This window comes from Oncorhynchus mykiss, chromosome 13 (assembly GCF_013265735.2).
Source record: "Oncorhynchus mykiss isolate Arlee chromosome 13, USDA_OmykA_1.1, whole genome shotgun sequence".
NCBI classification, from domain to species: domain Eukaryota; kingdom Metazoa; phylum Chordata; class Actinopteri; order Salmoniformes; family Salmonidae; genus Oncorhynchus; species Oncorhynchus mykiss.
The window spans coordinates 37,971,815-37,993,889 of NC_048577.1; the positions used below are offsets into that span (position 1 = coordinate 37,971,815).

At 47.3% G+C, this 22,075-nt stretch overlaps 1 protein-coding gene across 3 annotated transcripts in view; it reads left to right on the top strand.

Annotated features, from left to right (window-relative positions):
- Positions 1-22,075, top strand: part of LOC110486280 (unconventional myosin-X) — a 46,624-nt gene that overhangs the window by 12,826 nt on the left and 11,723 nt on the right. For all 3 annotated transcript variants that reach the window (XM_036940974.1, XM_036940973.1, XM_036940975.1), the window contains 5 exons: positions 11,849-11,943; positions 16,060-16,242; positions 18,452-18,609; positions 21,176-21,299; positions 21,707-22,004. In XM_036940974.1, the coding sequence (XP_036796869.1) occupies positions 11,849-11,943; positions 16,060-16,242; positions 18,452-18,609; positions 21,176-21,299; positions 21,707-22,004 (858 nt within the window). The remainder of the gene's footprint in view (positions 1-11,848; positions 11,944-16,059; positions 16,243-18,451; positions 18,610-21,175; positions 21,300-21,706; positions 22,005-22,075) is intronic.

Genomic DNA, 22,075 nt, shown 5'->3' on the forward strand with positions numbered 1-22,075 from the left:
ACACACACACATACACACGCACTTCCTGTCCTCTCTCTCTGGTTTCCCCCCAAAACACGTTTATGCACTCCCCTCTGCCTAGTCCAGAATTCCTTGGCCACTGTCTTGAGTAAACAGTGTATTTTTAGAGCTGGGAGGTCATATAGGCCCACTCTTAATCACCACATTCCCATTTTCCCACCAGCCCCCTCCGTCTCAGCTCAGACAGAGGCCCAGCCAGGCACACTGGAGACGGAGAGGGGGATGGGAGGAGGATAGGATGGGGACTTGAGAGTAAGGGCCTCTTCCCTCCCTCCACAGATTCCACAAAGAGACGGTGATCTGTGATTACCTACCTACAGTATGTGTTGTATTGGAAGGTTTCCCCAGAGACCGGTGTTTGTCTAAGAAGCCTCTGTGTTATATGACAGTTGCTTGTGTGTTTGTTCAGATGTCTAATAAAGTCTGGGTAACTTACATAGCTTTCACTTATGTATATGAGCCACGGTTTAAAGCTGGACGTTGACCTCCTGGTTGAGCTCATCATAGCCGTGTGTGTTGTGCGATGAAGCTGTTTTACACTCCCAGTATTCCGTATCTGGACGTTTGACCCCTCGGATCACAAATCTCAACTCCCATGTCATTTCCTGGGCTGGTTACTCAGCGACTGATGTAACATAACCCTGCATGAGAGGGCTTTGATCGGGCAACCATGGCTATATCCCAAATGGCACGTAATTCCCTATATAGTGCACTACCTTTTGAACAAAGTCCTATGGGCCATGGTCAAAAGCAGTGCACTACATAAGGAATAGAGTGCTATTTGGGATGCAAGCCATGTTCATGTTTGTATTCAGGAGCGGAGCATGTCTGTCTGAACATAACAGCAGTCTGGCTCTGACCACGGTCCTCCAAGCCCCAGAGCAAGGACAATGTGTTTTTGCAACTTTAATTAAAGTCTCGTTGCTTTAATTTGATCTCGACCAAAATCAATTACTCATCAGCTCGGCTACTCTGGCCAGCGTGCGTCTGACTGACCGGTGGACTCAACTCAGACTCTGAAAGCCCAATCCCTCATATATTTAGTCCAGAGAGGACATATGAATGAACAAAAATGATTCCCTCGTTATGTCGAGATCGCAACCTATTTATCTCCTAATCCCGACATAACAAAAGTTTTGTTGAGATCACAAGATAATCAAAAGTACCACTCATTCATTTGTTCACGACAACCACCTCATCAAGGAGCCCTGTGACTGCGTTGATCGCAATGTGCTTGTTGATGCCTGACAGGCTGCACTGTCTCCCAGGCTGCTTGCCACCCCCAAGACCACAGCCAATCTCATGCATGGAACAACACTGCTAATTTGTCTTGTCTTGTGAGTTAGTTAGGTAGTCTTGTTAGCTGGACTAACTAATCTGACTGGCTGATCAGATTCAATTTCTGCCTCAGAGGCTTAGAAATAAGGTAGGTGCCTTGTAGGCTGTTGTAGGCTGTTTGGTAGATGCATATCTGATCCAAGGGTTGAGCTCTTCCTGTCAGGCTGATCAGATTCAATAGCAGCCTCAGAGGCTGATAAATCAAAATGCTGCTTTGTAAGATGTTTCATATGTAAGGCTCCTTGAAGACAGCCTCTTTTTGTCGTTGTTGTTACCTTTATTTAACTAGGCAAGTCGGTTAAATTCTTATTTTATTTACAATGATGGCCTCCACCGGCTAAATACAGACAATGCCAATTGTGCGCCGCCCTATGGGACTCCCAATCACAGCCAGTTGTGATACAGCCTGGATTCTAACCAGGGTGTCTGTAGTAACACCTCAAGCACTGAGATGCAGTGCCTTAGACCGCTGTGCCACTCGGGAGCCCAGCCTCTGAGGCTGCTATTGAATGTGATCAGCCTGTCAAGAATGGAGCTCACCCACTCTGTAAATGTAAATATTATCCATAAAACATGAAGTGTCCCTTACAATTATACACGTCAGTTATGCTAGCTAACAACCAGCATAGATAACAAGTTAGCTAGCTAACAAGACTACCTAGCTAACTAGCTCGCTCGCTCATAAGACTAGCCAAGTTAGCTGCGTTGTTGCTCACATGCAATTGGCTGTGGTCTTGGGGGTAGCACACAGCCCGGGAGACAGGTTTGCCTGTCAGGCATTGTTCAGGGCTTAAATACCCCGTGAGGGCTTAGATGCCCCGTGAGCTCTTAGCTCAAGTTAAGGGACATTTAGCTTGTTACCATTCTAATTTATAAGCTGATAATGAGCTCCAAACAAAAATGAAAGAATGACAGCATGAAATGTACCATACTTTAGTGTAACAATCAATCAAAACATATGCGCTGATCCACCGTGGGCTCTGCCTCCTCCGCCATACTGTCAATATATCGTCAATACGTCCACTCCTATTTATAGAGTTTATCTCGCGATCTCAACATTTTATTTGTTATGCCATGATCGTGAGAGAATGATCTTCTGATCTCTGGAAAAACAACTTATGTCGTAATCATCAGATAAGTAACGATCTCAACATAACGAGATGATACTCTTTTTTTCTATTCATATGGCCTCTCTGCACTTCCATGTGTGTTCATGTGTCTTCCATCAGTATGAAGCATAACAGAGATGTATAGTGTCCACTCTGGTCAGAAATGAGGATGCCTTGTCAGCTGGATCTGATCAGATGCTTAATTTCCTTCCCTGTTGAGGGATTGTGAAAGTGAGCGGGAGCGTGAGATTGAAACTAGGCCACACAGAGAGGAGGCGAGAGAGAGAGAGCCCAGTGGTGGTGATAACCACGGATAAAATAGAATATTGAGCAGTCAGACTGTTTCATTTGTCAGCCTTCTCTTCCTCAGCCACACGAGACAACAAACACACACACAAACGCAAACACGCATGACCGCCTCCCCTTTATTTGTATAGTGCTGTTACTCGCTGTTTATTGTCAATGCATAGTCACTTTCCCCATACCTACATGTATGAATTACCTTAACTAGCATTGACTCGGTACTGGTACCCCCTGTATACAGCCTCTGTATTGTTGTTTTATCGTTACTTTTTTGTTGTTGTTTTACTTAGTAAATATTTTCTTAACTCTATTTCTTTAACTGCATTGTTGGTTAAGGGCTTGTAAGTAAGCGTTTCACTGTAAGGTTTACACCTGTTGTATTCGGCGCATGTGACAAATACAATTGTGTTTTATTTTTGATTTGATAAGAATTGTGTAAAGTTAAATTGTCTATCAGACGTACAGTATATGGGGGCATGTGTATATTTGTATTCACCAAAAAGAGAATGATTAATCTCCATCTCCCTCAGTCCCCCCCTCTCTCTCTCTCTCTCTCTCTCTCTCTCTCTGGCACTCACTCCCTCTCTCCTACTCTTTCTACTTCCGCCTCTCTCTCTTTCTTTGTTAGCTAGCTTCCCGTTTATGTGGGGCAAACAGATGGTTTTGCTTAGCGTGCTGGTGTTAGGCCTACAGGGGAAAGACCGGGGTGGGAGAGGGGGAGAAAAAGAAAGAGAGAGGGAGAGATTTAGGGAGAGAGAGATATATGCCATCTGAGCTGCAGGACTTTTCCATGTGTTCCCTTCCACTTCCGTAAACAAAGCACCACATGGGTATTGTTCCTTCTCTCACCAAATTCCTGACATCTCAAACACAAAAACCTCCTCAGGACAACGCTGGCTTACACGTCAGACCATAGATTGCATATTCACATCAACAGATCAATGGAAACGTTTGAATATTAAACAAAAATATGTGAGTGTCTTGTCTCCTAGTCCCTGACTGTGTCATGGTCTCTCCAGGGGGGTGTAGTTTAGTGTTGGGGGGGGGGGGGGGGGGGGTTCTGTTGGTCTGCTCTCCCTCCTAGCCGTCTAATCCCTGTGTAAAATTGTTTCCTGGCCCCCACAGGAAGTCAGCACTCAAGGCCCCTCTGTCATGGCCTCAGCCGGGGCTTCTGGGAATACGGGGGCGGGGGGCAAAGGAGGAGGGGGGCTACTGGACAGCTGTGGCACTCTGCCTCATCTGTCAGAGTGCCAACATGTGTCCCCAGCTGCACTACAGCTACACCCCCAACCCCCTCTACCCTCCACCCACCCACCAACCCACCCAACTAGCACCCACACACCACCAGGGCTCTCTCCCATGAAATGAAACCAGCAACCAACCTGGTCCACCAACCCCCGCCCCCCCGTCACCCCCCATCCATCCGGCTATGGAAGCTTGTTTTGGATAGTTTGTTTACACCACTCATTCACAAGCCCCTCTTTACTCAATTAGTAGAATGTAAGCATTACTTTGGGCCTGTGTGGGCAGCTGGGCGCAGATTTGCCTGTTAAAACCTCTAAAGGGAGGGGGTTCTACTAAGCTAACATATGGAATTGTTTTAAGATGGTCATACCATGGATCATTTAGCTATTTGATTTAGAATTTAAGGAGCCCTGTAGATACTGTATAATAAAAAATTAAAACATATTTTGGAATTTGGCTACCACTAAAGAAGTGCATTGAATAGCACATTCATAAATGGCAAAACAGACAGTCAAGGTTTTGAGATCTAAGAGATAAAAGCTCAGAAAAGATATACAGTAGCACTCAAAAGTTTGGGCACACCTACTCATTCAATGGTTTTTATTAGTTTTTATTATTTTCTACATTGTAGAATAGTAAAGACATCAAAACTATGAAATAACACATATGGAATCATGTAGTAACCAAAAAAGTGTTAAACAAATCAAAAGATATTTTATATTTGAGATTCTTCAAAGTAGCCACCCTTTTCCTTGATGACAGCTTTGCACACTCTTGGCATTTTCTCAACCAGCTTAACCTAGAATGCTTTTCCAACAGTAGGAGTTCCCACATATGCTGAGCACTTGTTGGCTGCTTTTCCTTCACTCTGCGGTCCAACTCATCCCAAACCATCTCAATTGGGTTGAGGTCGGGTGATTGTGGAGGCCAGGTCATCTGATGCAGCACCCCTTCACTTTCCTTATTGGTCAAATAGCCCTTACACAGCCTGGAGGTGTGTTGGGTCATTGTCCTGTTGAAAAACAAATGATAGTCCCACTAAGAGCAAACCAGATGTGATGGCATATTGCTGCAGAATGCTGTGGTAGCCATGCTGGTTAAGTGTGCCTTGAATTTTAAATAAATCACAGACAGTATCACCAACAAAGCACCCCCACACCATCACACCTCCTCCATGCTTCACGGTGGGAACCACACATGTGACGATCACCCGTTCACCTAATCTGCGTCTCAAAAAGACACCATTTGGAACCAAAAATCACAAATTTGGACTCATCAGACCAAAGGACAGATTTCCACCAGTCTAATGTCCATTGCTCGTGTTTCTTGGCCCATGCATGTCTCTCTTCCTATTGGTGTCCTTTAGTAGTGGTTTCTTTGTTGCAATTCAACCATGAAGACCTGATTCACACAGTCTCCTCTGAACAGTCGATGTTAAGATGTGTCTGTTACTTAAACTCGGTGAGGCATTTATTTGGGCTGCAATTTCTGAGGCTGGTAACTCTAATTAACTTATCCTCTGCAGCAGAGGTAACTCTGGGTCCTTTTGCAGTCCTCATGAGATCCAGTTTCATAATAGTGCTTGGTGGTTTTTGCGACTGCAACTGAAGAAACGTTCAAAGTACATACATTTTTCCAGATTGACTGACCTTCATGTCTTAAAGTAATGATGGACTGTCATTTCTCCTTGCTTATTTGAGCTGTTCTTGCCATAATATAGATTTGGTATTTTACCACCCCTACCTTGTCACAACACAACTGATTGTCTCAAACGCATCAAGAAGGAAAGAAATTCCACAAATAAACTTTTAACAAGGCACACTTGTTAATTGAAATGCATTCCAGGTGACTACCCCATGAAGCTGGTTGAGAGAATGCCAAGATTTTGCAACGCTGTCATTAAGGTCAAGGGTGGCTACTTTGAAGAATCTCAAATATATGTTGATTTGTTTAACACTTTTTTGGTTACTACATGATTCTATATGTGTTATTTCATAGTGTTGATGTCTTCACTATTATTCTACAAGGTCAAAATAAAGAAAAACCCTTGAATGAGTAGGTGTGTCCAAACTTTAGACTGCTACTGTATATCTTTTTTTTACATTTAAGGTTTACATTTAACCCCTTTTTTTTGTTGGCACAAAACTACCTCCATACTTCCATTCATTAAAAAAAAACGGTAACAGGTTACCTTCAGACAAGTCCCGTGACATTTGTGGGGGTCGTCGAGCTAAAACATTGTGCTAGTGAGAGTCTCGTCTTTCCATATAGTGGTTATATTAGTTAGTTGGACGCTACAGACGTTTTTGTGACAGGACCGATTTTCGGGATGTCTCCTGGTCTGACAAACACCGCTGTAGCTCTGCTACTTTTCACCGCAGACGCAGAAGGGCGACATAGGCGAATGTGGTATCTCTAGCTTCAACTGACAGCTGTAGTATGTTAATTAGATTGATGCATGGGTGCGTCAATAGACTCTTAAGGAATAATTATTAAAGGTAGCATGACGCAAAGCCTAGGCCCGTTGTCTCTCTGTCGTCTGAACAGTTTCTCTGCTGGTCTGGTTCTCGACATGCTCAGTGCTTCATCCTCTTGTTTGAACTTCTAACAGAAGTGTGTTGGACAGCCCGCTCTGGATCAGCTTACCAAAGTGTCATAGACTCACACCCACCCACCCGACTTCTTTTCCTCGACAAAAACCTATAGCATATGGGCTTCAAAGTTAGAACAAGCCCCTGTGTCTTCCCATATGGTTTTGTCTTTGATATGACTTTTGGTGATGCCTGTGTCTACAGTAAGTCACAAAGGCAGATTGTGTGTTAGACGTTAGCTGAAGTCCTGTGGACCCAGATGGGCCCTCTGATTCGCTGAGGGCCCATTGAAGCTGAAGGTCAGGCTTGTTTGAACAGAGACAGAGTAAAAGGTCAACTGGAGGGTTTTAGCCCAGCCCTCCCTCTCCTTACTTTTTCCTGTTTCCCTCCAAATGAGAACTTGTTCTCAACTAGCCTACCTGGTTAAATAAAGGTGAAATAAAATAAATAAATTACAAACTTTTCCCTCATTTCACTCCACTCAAATCTTTCAAATGATCTCTCTTGAATCCTGTCTCGTGCTAGTTCTGAAACCTGTCATTTTTCACATGTGGTTAGGGTTATCCTCCCCAACAGTATTGCTCCTCAGGGTTGTCATGTGCATACCTGGGTTTCCGTTAGCCGGCAATTGCCGGCTTTTGGCTGTATGACTTTTTTTTTTAGGCAGATAAATAACATTTTGGCTGGCGAAATGAACCGGGAGAAAAAACAACGGTAGGAAGGCTATCAGCGAGTCACCCACCACTTTACAATGTGAGCTGGATGCAGTATGCATTTTGAAAACATACTTAATTGTTTGAAACCTGAGTGTTTTACTTCATATTATGAGGCATGTCTTACCTTGCTTGAAAATCAGACCATAGAAAGGTGGAGGCAATTCTTTTCTAAAGTTTGGGGAAGCATAAGCCTTTCATTTATTTCTACCAATCTGCTGGTCAGTTATGATTTTCATATGATTTTCATATGATTTTCATGAAATGTGCATTTTGATGGAACTGTTTCTTATCAATAATAATGTTTTCGATTCTCAAAATCGTTGCCCCGTGGATAATCATAAAAATCTTAATTAAAATGAAAGACGTATATAATGTAAGATTCAACTATTGCGAGAGGACCAGCCTCTGCTATATGACACATTGATACACGCGGATCATTGGCGGCTAAGTAGCCTAATTGAGCGCATGGAACTCCGAGATGGCTAATGCAGCTGTTGGCCTATAACTTACTTACATTGTCAACAAAGTAAAAATACATAAAAACAGTAGAAAATATACTGCTGAAAAATCTGGTTCTTTCAATAACTTTAATTTCCCTACTCGGCCTGTCTGCCTCACTTTACATCTGTCTTGACTTGCGCGCTGTCGCTTGTGAAGTGCAACATTGTATCAAATCAATCAACTGGATCTGGGCCCTAACTTGCAACATTGTATCTACTAGCCTATTCGGAACTGAGACTCTAGGCACCAGTGAGCTCGGGACAGACAGCTGTTTTTGCGCAAGGGAAAGGATAAGTATTTTATGACGTTTCCACTGAATATATGGGATCATCAGATCATTATATTTTGCTCTTTCACACCGAGGCTTGGTGATTATCGAGGGGGAGATTTTTGTGAGGAACTATTAGGCTGTCATTTGCAACGGGTGTTAAAACAACGGACTTCGTTGACGTACTGTGTGAGGCGAAGAAAAGATTACTGAGAAGATGAGTTTATTGGTGGTGAAGGTGATGACTAAGACAGGCAGAAATCATACATCCCCAAATGGGCACTTGTGCGCAGCAGGCCAGGGAGGCTAATTCTCTGCGTGCTCAGACGTGCGAGCTTCCTCAACATTAACAAGACCCATGCTCACATGGAGCACTCCAAACAAAAGACAATGAAAAAAAGGGGCAACTCGTAAATGATGGCTATGAAATAGAACCAAAACGTGTTTCTCAAAAGCATTTACACACCAAGAATGAGGACGGTAAATGACTGTAGGCCTAATTAGTAATACAATGCATGAACATAAATTAATGTAACAAAATGACGGGGATTAACGGTTCATTTACTATTGGTGACATATGTAATGGGGAATTGATAACGATGAACATTTTTAGGGCAAACAATTCACAAGAAACAATGAATGCGCGAGAATTGGTGGGGGACAGCCGAGTTGATACTGGAGAGCTGAGAGCATGCATTCTGGAGAGAGACTGCCTATAGGCTGTCTTCGCCACACACCCCTCCCCCTGTTCTTGTCTCAACATTTGAAATCATACTCAAGACACATTATGTTCACACGTATATTAGATGCTTTTCGCTGACAGCCGCAACACAATCAGCTAGGCCTTTTGCCACGCTCGCTGCCATTTCTCTCCCGTTCTCTTGGTTTTCATATCAACTTTCTCTCTTTGTCCAGAAGTCAAATGCACAATCCTAGTCATACAGTATTAGCAACCCCATCCTAGCTGTTGTATCTTTTAGATTAACGCTCTTTGAATCTCTGTCATATAAACGCTTGTGTCAAGTGCGCTATTTAGAATGGCGTGTTCCCTTTTTTTCTCGCAAATTGCATTTTGGCAAATGTTTGAAAATGACGTTGTGTCGGCTACTCCATTACAGGAGTTACATGTTCTGTGAAGAGGAATTACCATAAACTAAATGTGATGTATTTTTTGAGCACCGTGGGTGGACGCCCCTAGTGGGTTTACACACCCAATGCATATGTGTCTGGGAGATTTCTCAAATGGCTGGTAAATTAAAACGTCAAAACCCTGGTGCATACATAAAGTAAGTAGTCTGTAGCTTTAAGTAGGAACTTGACCCATTTCACGGCTAGAAGATATCTGGTTGAAGTTCTGCGAGGAGCATCGCTAACATTGCTTTTGTACCCTTGAGCAAGGCCCAAACTATAGAGGTACCAGCCCAGGACAGGTTTGTACTGGTGCTCTCCAGAGTTTGTACATGCAGACGATAGCACAAAATGATCCTAGGCTTTGATATCAAGTCCTCCACATACCAACACGCTATCCCCTAGCTGCCTGCGTTGGCGTTTTCTATAGATCCAAATCCCCATCAGTGCATTGAGTTCTCCATTTAAATGACTGTTTGAAGGTCTGTCTGCATCTGTTTCTGCAGCAAGGGTTTATTCGCGGACTCCAAAAAAGAGCCGCCTTCCGATTTCCGGATGTATTTTTCTGTATTTAGGAGAAGAGAGACATGCGACGATACACTGGAAAGGTTCCCTTTTGACGCTACTGTTTGAATGCTGCCGTCGCTGTTGGGCTTCGCTGCAGAGGTAGACTGGCTGTAGTAGGACAGGGCTCGGACCCTCTTTTTCTCGCCCTCTGGTGTGTCTCTGACGTTTCCCCGGGCGAATCAGTCGTACACTCTGTGAGGGCCAATGTGGTTTTCCTGTAGTGTTTCCCTGTGTGTCTGAGCATCAGCCTAAATTAGAGACTGATACACACACATATTTTACAACTACTGTACGGTCTGAAACAGCCAAACGTATTGACACAAGGGTCAACTAGTGGATGTTGGGATAGTGAGATACTTTGAGCAGGTGTCATGTATTGTAGATGAACAGTCAGCTAAGTTGAGCAGGATAGGGTATATTCAGACTCATCGATTAGGTCTGACTTCCGTACGGAATAACCTTCCACAGTCATCTGATCAATAATCACAGCCCAGAGAAACGCTATCTGAGACTGTACATGGTGGAGGGATGGAGGGCCGCCTGCCAAAACTCATTTCCTGCCTGGTGTTTTCAGGGGAAGGAAGGAGGGTTTGTCCCTTCATACCTCACACGCTAGTTTGACGCAGGAAATAGAGAAAATAAACTAGAAATTAGATAAATATAATGAGCATAGATAAACCTTATAAACAACTTTAATGGTCTGGAAATGGGCCTTGGCCAGCGATAACAAGCTTGAGCTCTCAGTCGTCCACAACATTGCCTGGCCAAATGTCTGAAACGAATGTCACTTTGCAGTCCAAAGTCCTCGCTACCACCATGACTGGTGGCTTTTCTTTTTCAAGGCTTCTTTGACCGTGGCAGTTGAGAGAGAGAGAGAGAGAGGAGAGAGAGCATTTCACAACAGTTTCCCCATAATTCCCAGATGTTTTTGATGTTTGTTATGGGTTTCGATTAGCTGACAACAGTGTAACCCTTTGAACTCTCTCTCTCTCTCTGGCCTGGGACTGCCGGGCTGGCTGGCTTTAATTCAGTCCTCTCTCTCTCTCTGGCTTGCGACTGCCTGGCTGGCTGGCTTTGAATCAGTCCTCTCTCTCTCTCTGGCCTGCGACTGCCTGGCTGGCTGGCTTTGAGTCAGTCTTCTCTCTCTCTGGCCTGCGACTGCCTGGCTGGCTGGCTTTGAGTCAGTCCTCTCTCTCTCTCTCTCTCTGGCCTGCAACTGCCTGGCTGGCTGGCTGGCTTTGAGTCAGTCCTCTCTCTCTCTCTGGCTTGCGACTGCCTGGCTGGCTGGCTTTGAGTCAGTCCTCTCTCTCTCTCTGGCTTGCGACTGCCTGGCTGGCTGGCTTTGAGTCAGTCCTCTCTCTCTCTGGCCTGCGACTGCCTGGCTGGCTTTGAGTCAGTCCTCTCTCTCTCTCTCTGGCCTGCGACTGCCTGCCTGGCTGGCTGGCTTTGAGTCAGTCCTCTCTCTCTCTGGCCTGCGACTGCCTGGCTTTGAGTCAGTCCTCTCTCTCTCTCTGGCCTGCGACTGCCTGGCTGGCTGGCTTTGAGTCAGTCCTCTCTCTCTCTCTGGCCTGCGACTGCCTGGCTGGCTGGCTTTGAGTCAGTCCTCTCTCTCTCTCTGGCCTGCGACTGCCTGGCTGGCTGGCTTTGAGTCAGTCCTCTCTCTCTCTCTCTGGCCTGCGACTGCCTGGCTGGCTTTGAGTCAGTCCGGCGTCGCTCTGTCACGTTTTATTTTCAGTCCTCCGCTTCCCTCCACTCCGCTGTGCCCGCCAGCCAAACCAATTAAAGAGAGACGAGCTGTCCACAGTGGCGTGGAATGCATGCAGCTGGGGAGGGGAGGGGAGGGGTGGAGGGAACGATATTCACAGCACTTCAACTTGTCCCCCTCTCCGCTCTCACTTAGGGTGTCAGAGAGGCTTAGGGTGGGCACAGGTTGTGTGGGGTTACCCTCCTCCCTTCGACTCAGAGCCAATAGGGTGTGGGGGGGGGGGGGGGGGGGGGGGGGTGCCTTGACTGTGGGAGTGTATGATGCTGTAGTTTACCACCTCTCTCTGTCTCACCCAGACACAGTCTGTCAGAGGTTCCTGATGAGATGAAGAGTCTGATCATAGAGAAGAGCAAGATGGGCCTTGAAGACGACCCCGAGCTGCTGGTCAAAGGTGAGCCTGCTTGGCTGACATACCCCTACACCATCCCTCTATTCTCTCGCTCTCTCTCTGCTTTCTCTCTGTGTGGCTGTTGTGTCCCAGCTCCAGTGATTTGCATGTAAAATAATAACAGTCTGTGGGATGATGACGTTCACTCGTCCGAGAGCGTTAGCCGAGCTTGAGCTCCGTGCATGTTTGCGGTGTTATCACTGAATAAGTAGGCCATACTGTACTACTGTACTGTACACTTCACGGTCCACGGCTAAGCCCACACACACACACACACACAACACCCTTCCCCCAGTAATCATGTAATGATGGCCATCAGCGGCATTAAGAGCCTTGCGAGCCTGACGCTTTTTGAGGAGTGATCTCACAGGCTATTCATGTGTGCTTTTCCTGCTACCGAAACGGTTGCAGTAAAATGCCAGTGCTTGGATAAGTTACGTCCTCTTTGGGATGGCGGCAGCCTGATCGGCTAATTCGGACAGCAGTTACCATGCAGCACCCCTGGCCGACGGGCTGGCTGCACCCCTCCTCCCTCTGTTCCGATGTCTGAGACCGGGCAGAGGGGCAGGCGATGGGATTAGGGGGGTGCATTCCTTCCCAATCGGAGGACGGATACTTCCCCTGGGCCCCTGGGCTGGCTATGTGCCTTGGCATTTCTTCTCTTCAGTCGGGCCGTCTTCCCCACCAACCACCACCATCTCCAGCACCACTGACGCTCCAGGACATGTGAAGGCCTTGCTCTGTTCATGCCCTTGTTGTGTGCAGGGATATATTTTCAAATGTCCTGGAGCTAGGGTGTCCCTAGCTGTTTGGCGTGGTGTTCAATGGGACATCCTCAGGCAACTGGGGCCAAGGGTCGCCTCGCTGTCTAAAATAGGCCATCAACTGTGCCGAGACAGACAGAGAGGAAAAGAGATATAGAGAGAGAGATTGACGTAGCGAAGGAGTGAGAAACTCCTAGACAGAATGCAGTAACGAGCATAAATTACATTCCTCTGTTTGTTCATGCGCGGGAAAACTGAACAATTTTAGCTACATACCACTTAAGAGTGGCCAGTACTCCAGTCATTTGGAAAGGGATTCAGTCTACTCAATTGCAATCGTTTCCCTTTCTGTTTGGATCTCTGTCTAATTCAGCTCAGCCCATAATCCTAATGGTGAAGCTCATTAACGCTCTGCGCCGTTATGGATGACGGTTTGTTATCAGATGCTTTTTAATCTCCCCCAAATCTCCAGAACAAACAGAAGGTACACACAGAGATAGAAGGACAGAGCAGAACCAGAGGGAGACAGACTCCAGTGTTTGCTCAATTTGTGTTTCAGGGGGCAGGGCCAGCATTAGGGGTCTGGGGTCACAAATGAAACAAATTAAGGGCGAGCCGTGGCCCCCGGGGGACGCATTAGCAGGCCAGGGAGATGGGATCCAGATGGAGGACCGCGGGGGGAGGGGAAGGGTAGGCAGGGGGTCCTGACCGGGACTCTTGTTTCTCCCTTTCTCTCTCAATGTCTCTCTCTCTCCCCCTCACTGCCTTTCCTTCTCTTTCTCTACTTTTCTCTCTCCCTCTCTTCCGCTCACTCTCTCTCTCTCTCTTTCTTTCTTTCTCTCTCTCCTTCTTCTCTCCCTCCGAAGTTGGCCGTCTCTCTATCTCACTGTCTCAAAAAGAGCAGCTGCAGGACATCCTGTGTGACTGACAGAGGACATGCCTCCCAGGTCTCCGCTAACCAGTCCACCCACACCCCTCCATCCCTCTACCCCCTACCCAATCATCCACCCCACCCAATCCCGTCCTGTCTTACCTCATAGTTTTTTATTTACCCATTTCATGTTGTTTTTTATGCTCCTGTTGATTTTTATGCTCCTGCTCCTTTACTCCACATGAAGTACCCGGGGACTGTATTGGGTGGGTTTATAGTGTGTTCCAAGCTGCCACTAGGGAAGGGGAAACAGAATGAGATGTGTGTAGACTCCCACTTCGACTTCCCCCCTCCAGGTCTATGGGTTGTAACATGGGGAATGGTAGCAATGGGGGCTCTGCATGTAGGGAAAAGCACTTTACAGCAGGATAAAGGGGAGCTGGTGCGGGGGGGGGGGGGGGGGGGGGGGGGCGATGAAAGAGGGAGAGCCTGAGCGAAGAGAAAGGAACTGTAGGGAAAGCGAGGGAGAGCTGACAGGTGGCATGCAGCTTGCTAACCACAGAGGAAGCTGCTCGGTCGTCAGAGCTGTTCTAAGAAGTTAGCCCAATGAACATGGCACTGCTGTTCCCATAAACACACGCACACACACACTCAACAGATGGCACAGCCACATAACCCTGCCCTCACCATAGCGCCCTGCTCCAGCTTTGGGCCAGGTGACCAGCCAGGGCCCGCTGCCAGCCTATCCATCAGCCCTCACTTTGAACTGACTGCTCTCTCTCGTTTTACCCCTCCCTCTCACCGCCACCCCTATCCATCCCTTGCACCCTCTTCCTCTCTCTCTCCGGGCATCCCCTGGCCAGAGCTTGGCCAACCCCGGTTTATTTACCCTCAGCTCTATGAGATTAAATATTTAGAAGGAACAGTTTGCACACTCAGGGTGTGTCCCAAATGGCACCCTATTCGCTATATAGTGCACTACTTTTGACCGGAGCCCAATGATCCCTGGTCAAAGATAGTGTACTACACAGGGGACAGTGTGCCATTTGGGGGACACTCTATGGGGTGCTGCATGCCTGGTGTTTGGTAACACTACAACCACTTTCCCCTCTGGACACGGGTAGTACACTATATATACATAAGTATGTGGACACCCCGTCAAATTAGTGTATTCGGCTATTTGAGCCACACCCGTTGCTGACAGGTGTATCAAATTGAGCACACAGCCATACAATCTCCATAGACAACCATTGGCAGTAGAATGGCCTCACTGAAGAGCTCAGTGACTTTCAACATGGAACCGTCATAGGATGCCACTTTTCCAACAAGTCAGGTCATCAAATTTCTGTCCTGCTAGAGCTTCCCCGGTCAACTGTAAGTGCTGTTATTGTGAAGTGGAAACGTCTAGATGCAACAACGGCTCTGCCGCAAAGTGGTACAGAGCCCTGACCTTTGGGATGAATTGGAACACCGGCTGTGAGCCAGGCCTAATTGCCCAACATCAGTACCTGACCTCACTAATGCTTTTGTGGCTGAATGGAAGCAATTCCCAGTAGCAATGTTGCAACATCTAGTGGAAAGTCTTCCCAGGAGAGTGTAGGCTGTTATAGCAGCAAAGGGGGGAGCAACTCCATATGAATGCCCATCGTTTTGGTACAAGATGTTCGACGAGCAGGTGTCCACATACTTTTGGCCATGTAGTGTACATCCCCTTCATGTAAAGCTGGACACTGTAGCCCAGGATCCTGTTCAGTAGAGACCAAACACAAACCGTTATGAAATGGAAAATTACCATTTTTATTGGACAAATTCAGGTCAGTTACAAAACATTTTGTCTCGTTCTGTGCCTACTGAACACCACCCAGTTCTGAGGGCCATGGTTATGTGACGGGTGTGGAATGGTGAATGGAGCCAGGAGAATTTATCAGCCTCCCTCCCTCCCTCCCTCCCTCCCTCCCTCCCTCCTTCGTTAATGACAGATCAGTCCACCAGTTCTCTTCCTGCTACTCAACCACCAGCGACTGTTCTCCAACCTCCCGTTTTCTTCTTTGTGTGTTTTTTACAGCTGTAATTATCCTGGTGGCAGGCACACAGGCCTTAATGTCTGACTATACCATTAGCTGCCGTTATTTTTAACCTGTTCTGCATGTTACAGACATATTTTATGTCCGATGGGTTCAACCTCTTAGTGATTATGTTCAGCCCAAACTAATTAACCCTTCCATTCAACCAAATAAGGCGCACACACACAGATGCACACACTCGCAAACACACACACACACACACAGAGGCACATGCGCAAAAACATACACACACACACACTATCATGTCCAGATATTTTTGGATGAGGCTGCCTTTTTGATAACATGAACTGCTTTGCTTCATCTTGGCCAGGTCACAGTTGTAAATGAGAACTTGTTCTCAGCTGGCCTACCTGGTTAAATAAAGGTGAAATCACACACATTCATTGTGCGTGTGTTGTAGGCTGGCTGTTCCGGGAGGTGTGTGGAAGCTGGATCAAGCAGCGGTGCTACTGGTTTGTACTGAGCCTGGACTCCTTAGACTACTACAGCAGCTCAGAGAGAGGAGCCCGCAGACTGGGAACACTGGTACTCACCAACCTCTGCTCTGTCATCTGGCCAGACAAACAGACCTTCAAGGAGACGGGTGAGTGCTGGCATGTATAGACACACACACTCTCTCTCTGTCTCCCACTGTCTCTCTCTCTTATTTATATTTATATTTATATATATATATATACACACGCCATCCCAAATTCCCTGTTAGGATAACTAAGCCCCACATAGTAAGTTCCGTATCGGCTCAATGATCAAATATTGGTAAAGATCTCAAAGCAGTCATAATGTGAGGATTTCCGGTCTCCTCTCAGTTCCTGTAAGCCCAGTACACCCAGAGGAAGTCTGGAAAACCCAGTCCACTTTTCTCTCCACAACTTGGGTTTCTCTGGAACCTTCTGAGTCATCAGCACCAGAATGACCCTTTACCATTTAACACCCTGAATGACAGGAATCGGAAAGGAAATACAGGTGAAATACTATTGTTGTGTGAAGAGAGAGGGGGGGGGGGGTGTATGTGACTCGGACTAGGAGTTCTTCTATTACTCGCCCACGACACACACAAGCACACAAGGCCCTCTGTGTCTGTATGGAGGGGATTGTACCATCGCCTGCTGACTTTAGACAACCACTTAAAACCTCCAGGAGAAATAATACCTAACCCAAACATTCCCCTAAATCTGCTCTGGGACTTTCCTGCAGAGAAGTGTGTACCTTGTTTTGCTTTTTCGTCTGTTTTGTCCTGCCCTTAGTCTAAGTACAGCTCACTGGTGGCTGTGTGTTCTGTCTGTGTTCCTCTATGAGCCTCTGAGTATGTCTGTCCCAGCAGAGGAGTCCCTCCATATCTCCTTACCACACAATACTAGACCCCTTTTAGGGCCAGTATCTCCTTACCGTACAATACAATACTAGACCCCTTTTAGGGCCAGTATCTCCTTACCATACAATACAAGAATAGACGCCTTTTAGGGCCAGTATCTCCTTACCATACAATATAATACTAGACCCATTTAAGGGCCAGTATCTCCTTACCATACAATACAATACTAGACCCCTTTTAGGGCCAGTATCTCCTTACCATACAATACAATACTAGACCCCTTTTAGGCCCAGTATCTCCTTACCATACAATACAATACTAGACCCCTTTTAGGGCCAGTATCTCCTTACCATACAATACAATACTAGACCCATTTTAGGCCCAGTATCTCCTTACCATACAATACAATACTAGACTCCTTTTAGGCCCAGTATCTCCTTACCATACAATACAATACTAGACCCCTTTTAGGCCCAGTATCTCCTTACCATACAATACAATACTAGACTCCTTTTAGGCCCAGTATCTCCTTACCATACAATACAATACTAGACCCCTTTTAGGCCCAGTATCTCCTTACCATACAATACAATACTAGACTCCTTTTAGGCCCAGTATCTCCTTACCATACAATACAATACTAGACCCCTTTTAGGCCCAGTATCTCCTTACCATACAATACAATACTAGACTCCTTTTAGGCCCAGTATCTCCTTACCATACAATACAATACTAGACCCCTTTTAGGCCCAGTATCTCCTTACCATACAATACAATACTAGACCCCTTTTAGGCCCAGTATCTAGTACATTACATTTGGATGGTTTATTGCGTTCTCTGGCATTGTGTTGCCCCTTTCTACATTGAAATGTTCCGTTTGTTTTTGTTTCTTCCACCTCTCTATCTCTCACTTGTGAAATAGCAGCCTCACTTGGCTTTTGAAGTTGACCAATCTAAACAAATAAAAATCAGTATGCCAAGTCACGTAGCTAGCAGGAGATCACATGGTAACAAACGCTACTGCCTGTAGCGTGTCTAGTACAGTTACTACTTCCTGTGCACATGGAGGAGAGAAGGCTTTCTCAGTTCTTACAGGACGTTAGGCCAGGTGTTGTGCCAGGAGAGGACACCTCTGTCCTGACTTGGTTGTAGTCGTTGTGTTTCGGTTGGGCTTAGTGGCTAATAAAGTTGGGAGCCCCTCTCGGGGTGACCGCTGACCTCTGTGAAACCCAGAGAGGAAGTGAGGAAGCAGGAGTCACACCAGATATGTGGAGTGTCCCATGTTCAGACCATATGAGAGGGAGAGTGGAGCAGGCTTCCTTATTTTCTGAAACCAAAGTTACTACATAAGTATAGGCCTTGGATTCTGCTCTCTATATCTATATTGTTCTTTGAAAGTTCCGTTTCTGTTTACTCATGCTTTAATTGCACGATACACTGATGACACATTTCTGTGTGTGTGTGTGTGTGTGTGTTTCAGGGTACTGGAGCATCACAGTGTATGGGCGTAAGCACTGCTACAGGCTGTACACCAAGCACTTCAACGAGGCTGTGCACTGGGCCTGCGCTGTCCAGAAGGTCATCGACACAAAAGCCCCCGTGGAGACGCCCACTCAGCTCCTGATCCGAGACATTGAGGTGAGACACATGCGCACACACACACACACTGCTTCACAGCATCTCGCTGCCCGCCCCAGACCAGACCACTGCCAAGCTGCCGATGACACGGGTCACCAAACACGGACCGCAACAACACAACGGACATTATACCTCCGCTCTGTCACCGCGGCAACCGCGCGACCAAACTGGGCCGCGAGTCCAAAGTGTCCTCCAACTGTCGTTGCTGCTGCCTTCAGGGAATTAACTTATTACCGCCAAGCTGTGAGAGGAGAGGAGGCACCCCGTAAAAGTTCCACCGGAATGTTCTGCCCTATTTTAAGGAACGTGTCATTTTTAGAGGCAAAAGGGTGGATGAAGAGGGTGTGCAAGGCAAAGCGTCATATTAGGACCCGGCCCTGGGGTGTGTAAGTGTGTTTGCCCACAGAAACATGCCTCACTTAACAGTTGAATGAGGCTCAGCGAGTTCTTCTATTTTTAAAGTATGATTTCATTCATCACTAAGACAAAGTCTAAGAGAAAAAGCCAGACCACGCTCTGCCATCACTTTGGAATTCACCCAGTGGTGTTTAGTCTCTGCTTGTTTGCTATTCTGAGTTTGTGTGTTGTTGTGTGTGTATTCTTGTAAATGTGCCCATCGATCACTTGACTTCGGCGGGAGGAGGAAGAGAGGGGCCCGCTTTTTAAAGAGTTGCCCCTGTCTTCTCTTCCTCCCCCTTTCCAATCCCCCTCCACTCCTTCCAACACTCTTTTTCACACTTAACACAAAGCCTAGCCGAATCCCACTGAAGGAGGGAGAACACTACTGAACGCAACTGACACTACAGGAGAGGGAGGGAGGGAGGGAGGGAGAACACTACTGAACGCAACTGACACTACAGGAGAGGGAGGGAGGGAGAACACTACTGACACTACAGGAGAGGGAGGGAGGGAGGGAGAACACTACTGAACGCAACTGACACTACAGGAGAGGGAGGGAGGGAGGGAGAACACTACTGACACTACAGGAGAGGGAGGGAGGGAGAACACTACTGACACTACAGGAGAGGGAGGGAGGGAGAACACTACTGACACTACAGGAGAGGGAGGGAGGGAGAACACTACTGACACTACAGGACAGGGAGGGAGGGAGAACACTACTGACACTACAGGAGAGGGAGGGAGGGAGAACACTACTGACACTACAGGACAGGGAGGGAGGGAGAACACTACTGACACTACAGGAGAGGGAGGGAGGGAGGGAGGGAGGGAGGGAGAGAGAGAGGGAGGGAGAACACTACTGAACACAACTGACACTACAGGAGATGGAGGGAGGGAGGGAGAACACTACTGAACGCAACTGACACTACAGGAGATGGAGGGAGGGAGAACACTACTGAACGCAACTGACACTACAGGAGAGGGAAGGAGGGAGAACACTACTGAACGCAACTGACACTACAGGAGATGGAGGGAGGGAGGGAGAACACTACTGAACGCAACTGACACTACAGGAGAGGGAGGGAGGGAGAACACTACTGAACGCAACTGACACTACAGGAGAGGGAGGGAGGGAGGGAGGGAGAATGAATAGAGGAGTTATTTGTGTGAGAGAAGTGCTTATCTCTGAGTGTAGATGTGTGTCCCACCAGACATGCAGGTGAAGAGAGATGACTGTTTCAGCCTTGGACCTCCAGTCTGTGTCGCGAGGGAGGGAGGGAGAGGGAGAGGGAGAGGGAGTGAGAAGGACAAGGGAACATGTCCATTTTTAGGACATAATGAGGATGGATGTTCTGTCGGAATCCTGTAGATTATAAATGAATCCCGTTGTGTCCTCTCGCGACCTCTACATAGACCGCAATGTGTCCCCCAGTGTTGAGCACTGTACAGCTACTGTATGTTCGCCTATGGTAATGTGTTCTATATGTGTCTGTCCAATAGACAGTCTGCCAGTGTTCCACATGCTCCCAGTTCAGATTGACCAAAACATTTCAGAGGAATGTGTCAACTTTGCCCCACAAAGGAGGGTGAATTGGGTGAAGGAGGGAGAGCAGTGGCACCATTACTAATGGTCAACAGGTGCAGGCAAGGATTGCAGTAGTGGATGCCGTCTGTGTAGGGCGTCAAAAAGCCTAGCGGTTAAGAGGTTGGGCCAGTTGCTGGTCGAAAGGTTGCTGGTTTGAATCCTCAAGCTGACTAGGTGAAAAATCTGTCTGTGCCCTTGAGCAAAGCACTGAACCCTAATTGCTCCTGTAACTCGCTCTGGAGCGAGAGAGGGGCGTCTGCTAAATGATGAACACGGCATGTAAAATGTGTTTCTGTCAATCAGAGTAGCATCTGTAGCGAGATACCACATAGACATGGAAATAGTGTCAGTGATGGCGGTGTGTTTTGTTGGGTCCCCAGGTGTTTAAAAAGCGGGCATAGCTGTCCTCCTGCTCCATGGCCTGACTCCCACTGACTCTAGTCGCCCCCGTTACCCAACACACTCTCTCTCATAGCAGCCCTGCTTGGTGCTGCTCCCAGGTCAGCTGGAAGGTCAAGGAAGCTCATCTGTCACTCTCTCTCTCTTTAACTCTCTGTCTGTGTCTCTGTCTTTCTTCTCCAGGAGAACAAGTTTAACCCTGAGGTGGTAGATAATATGTACCAGCACAACCCCATCCTGAAGCACACCCAGAGCCCCCTGTATGCCCCCCTGCTGCCCTTCCCTTACGGCAGCCTGGAACACACCTGTAAGTACTACTCCCATGCTACCACCAGTCCCTGCGGTTAGTGCCATGCCTGTAAACTCTGCAGTAAAACACGAGCAGTTACACACACACACACACACCCACTCACATATGAGTAATGCTGTCACATGCTCGTTGACATGCCCAGTAATGATACACTGTAACAGACTCACATATGGACTTACCATTGAGTTAGTCACCTGTAATGCCTAACCGCCTGCGTGCCAAGTCGAGGCCAGTGAGTGAGACATCTTAGATAAGGCATGATGAGAGACGGCTACTAAAGCCTAGTCGGTCCACCGAGAGACTTCACAGAGACAGGATCATCTATTCTCAACCATGCTGACTGGTCTAGTCTGGTCTAATTCCTAATACTATGCGTCTGGTACTGACCCCCCCCCCCCCAACAGACCACAGCGGTAAGGGCTACGCCACGGTGCGGGAGGAAGCAGTGAAGCTCTTCAACTGTCTGCAGCAGCTGGAGTGTGCGCGGGACCCGGTGCCTCTGATCCAAGGCGTGCTGCAGACCTGTCTGGACCTGCGGCCGCTCCGGGACGAGGTCTACTGCCAGCTGGTGAAGCAGACCAGCTGCACGCCGCAGCCCCACACCGCCGCACACCTCCGCTACTGGCAGCTCCTCACCTGCATGAGCTGCACCTTCCTGCCCGGCCCCGCCGTGCTGAAATACCTGCGCTTCCACCTCAAGAGGTGACACACACAACATATAACACAACGCCCTCGACAGGAGGTGTAATTCTTCCCCTAGCCATCCACCTAAC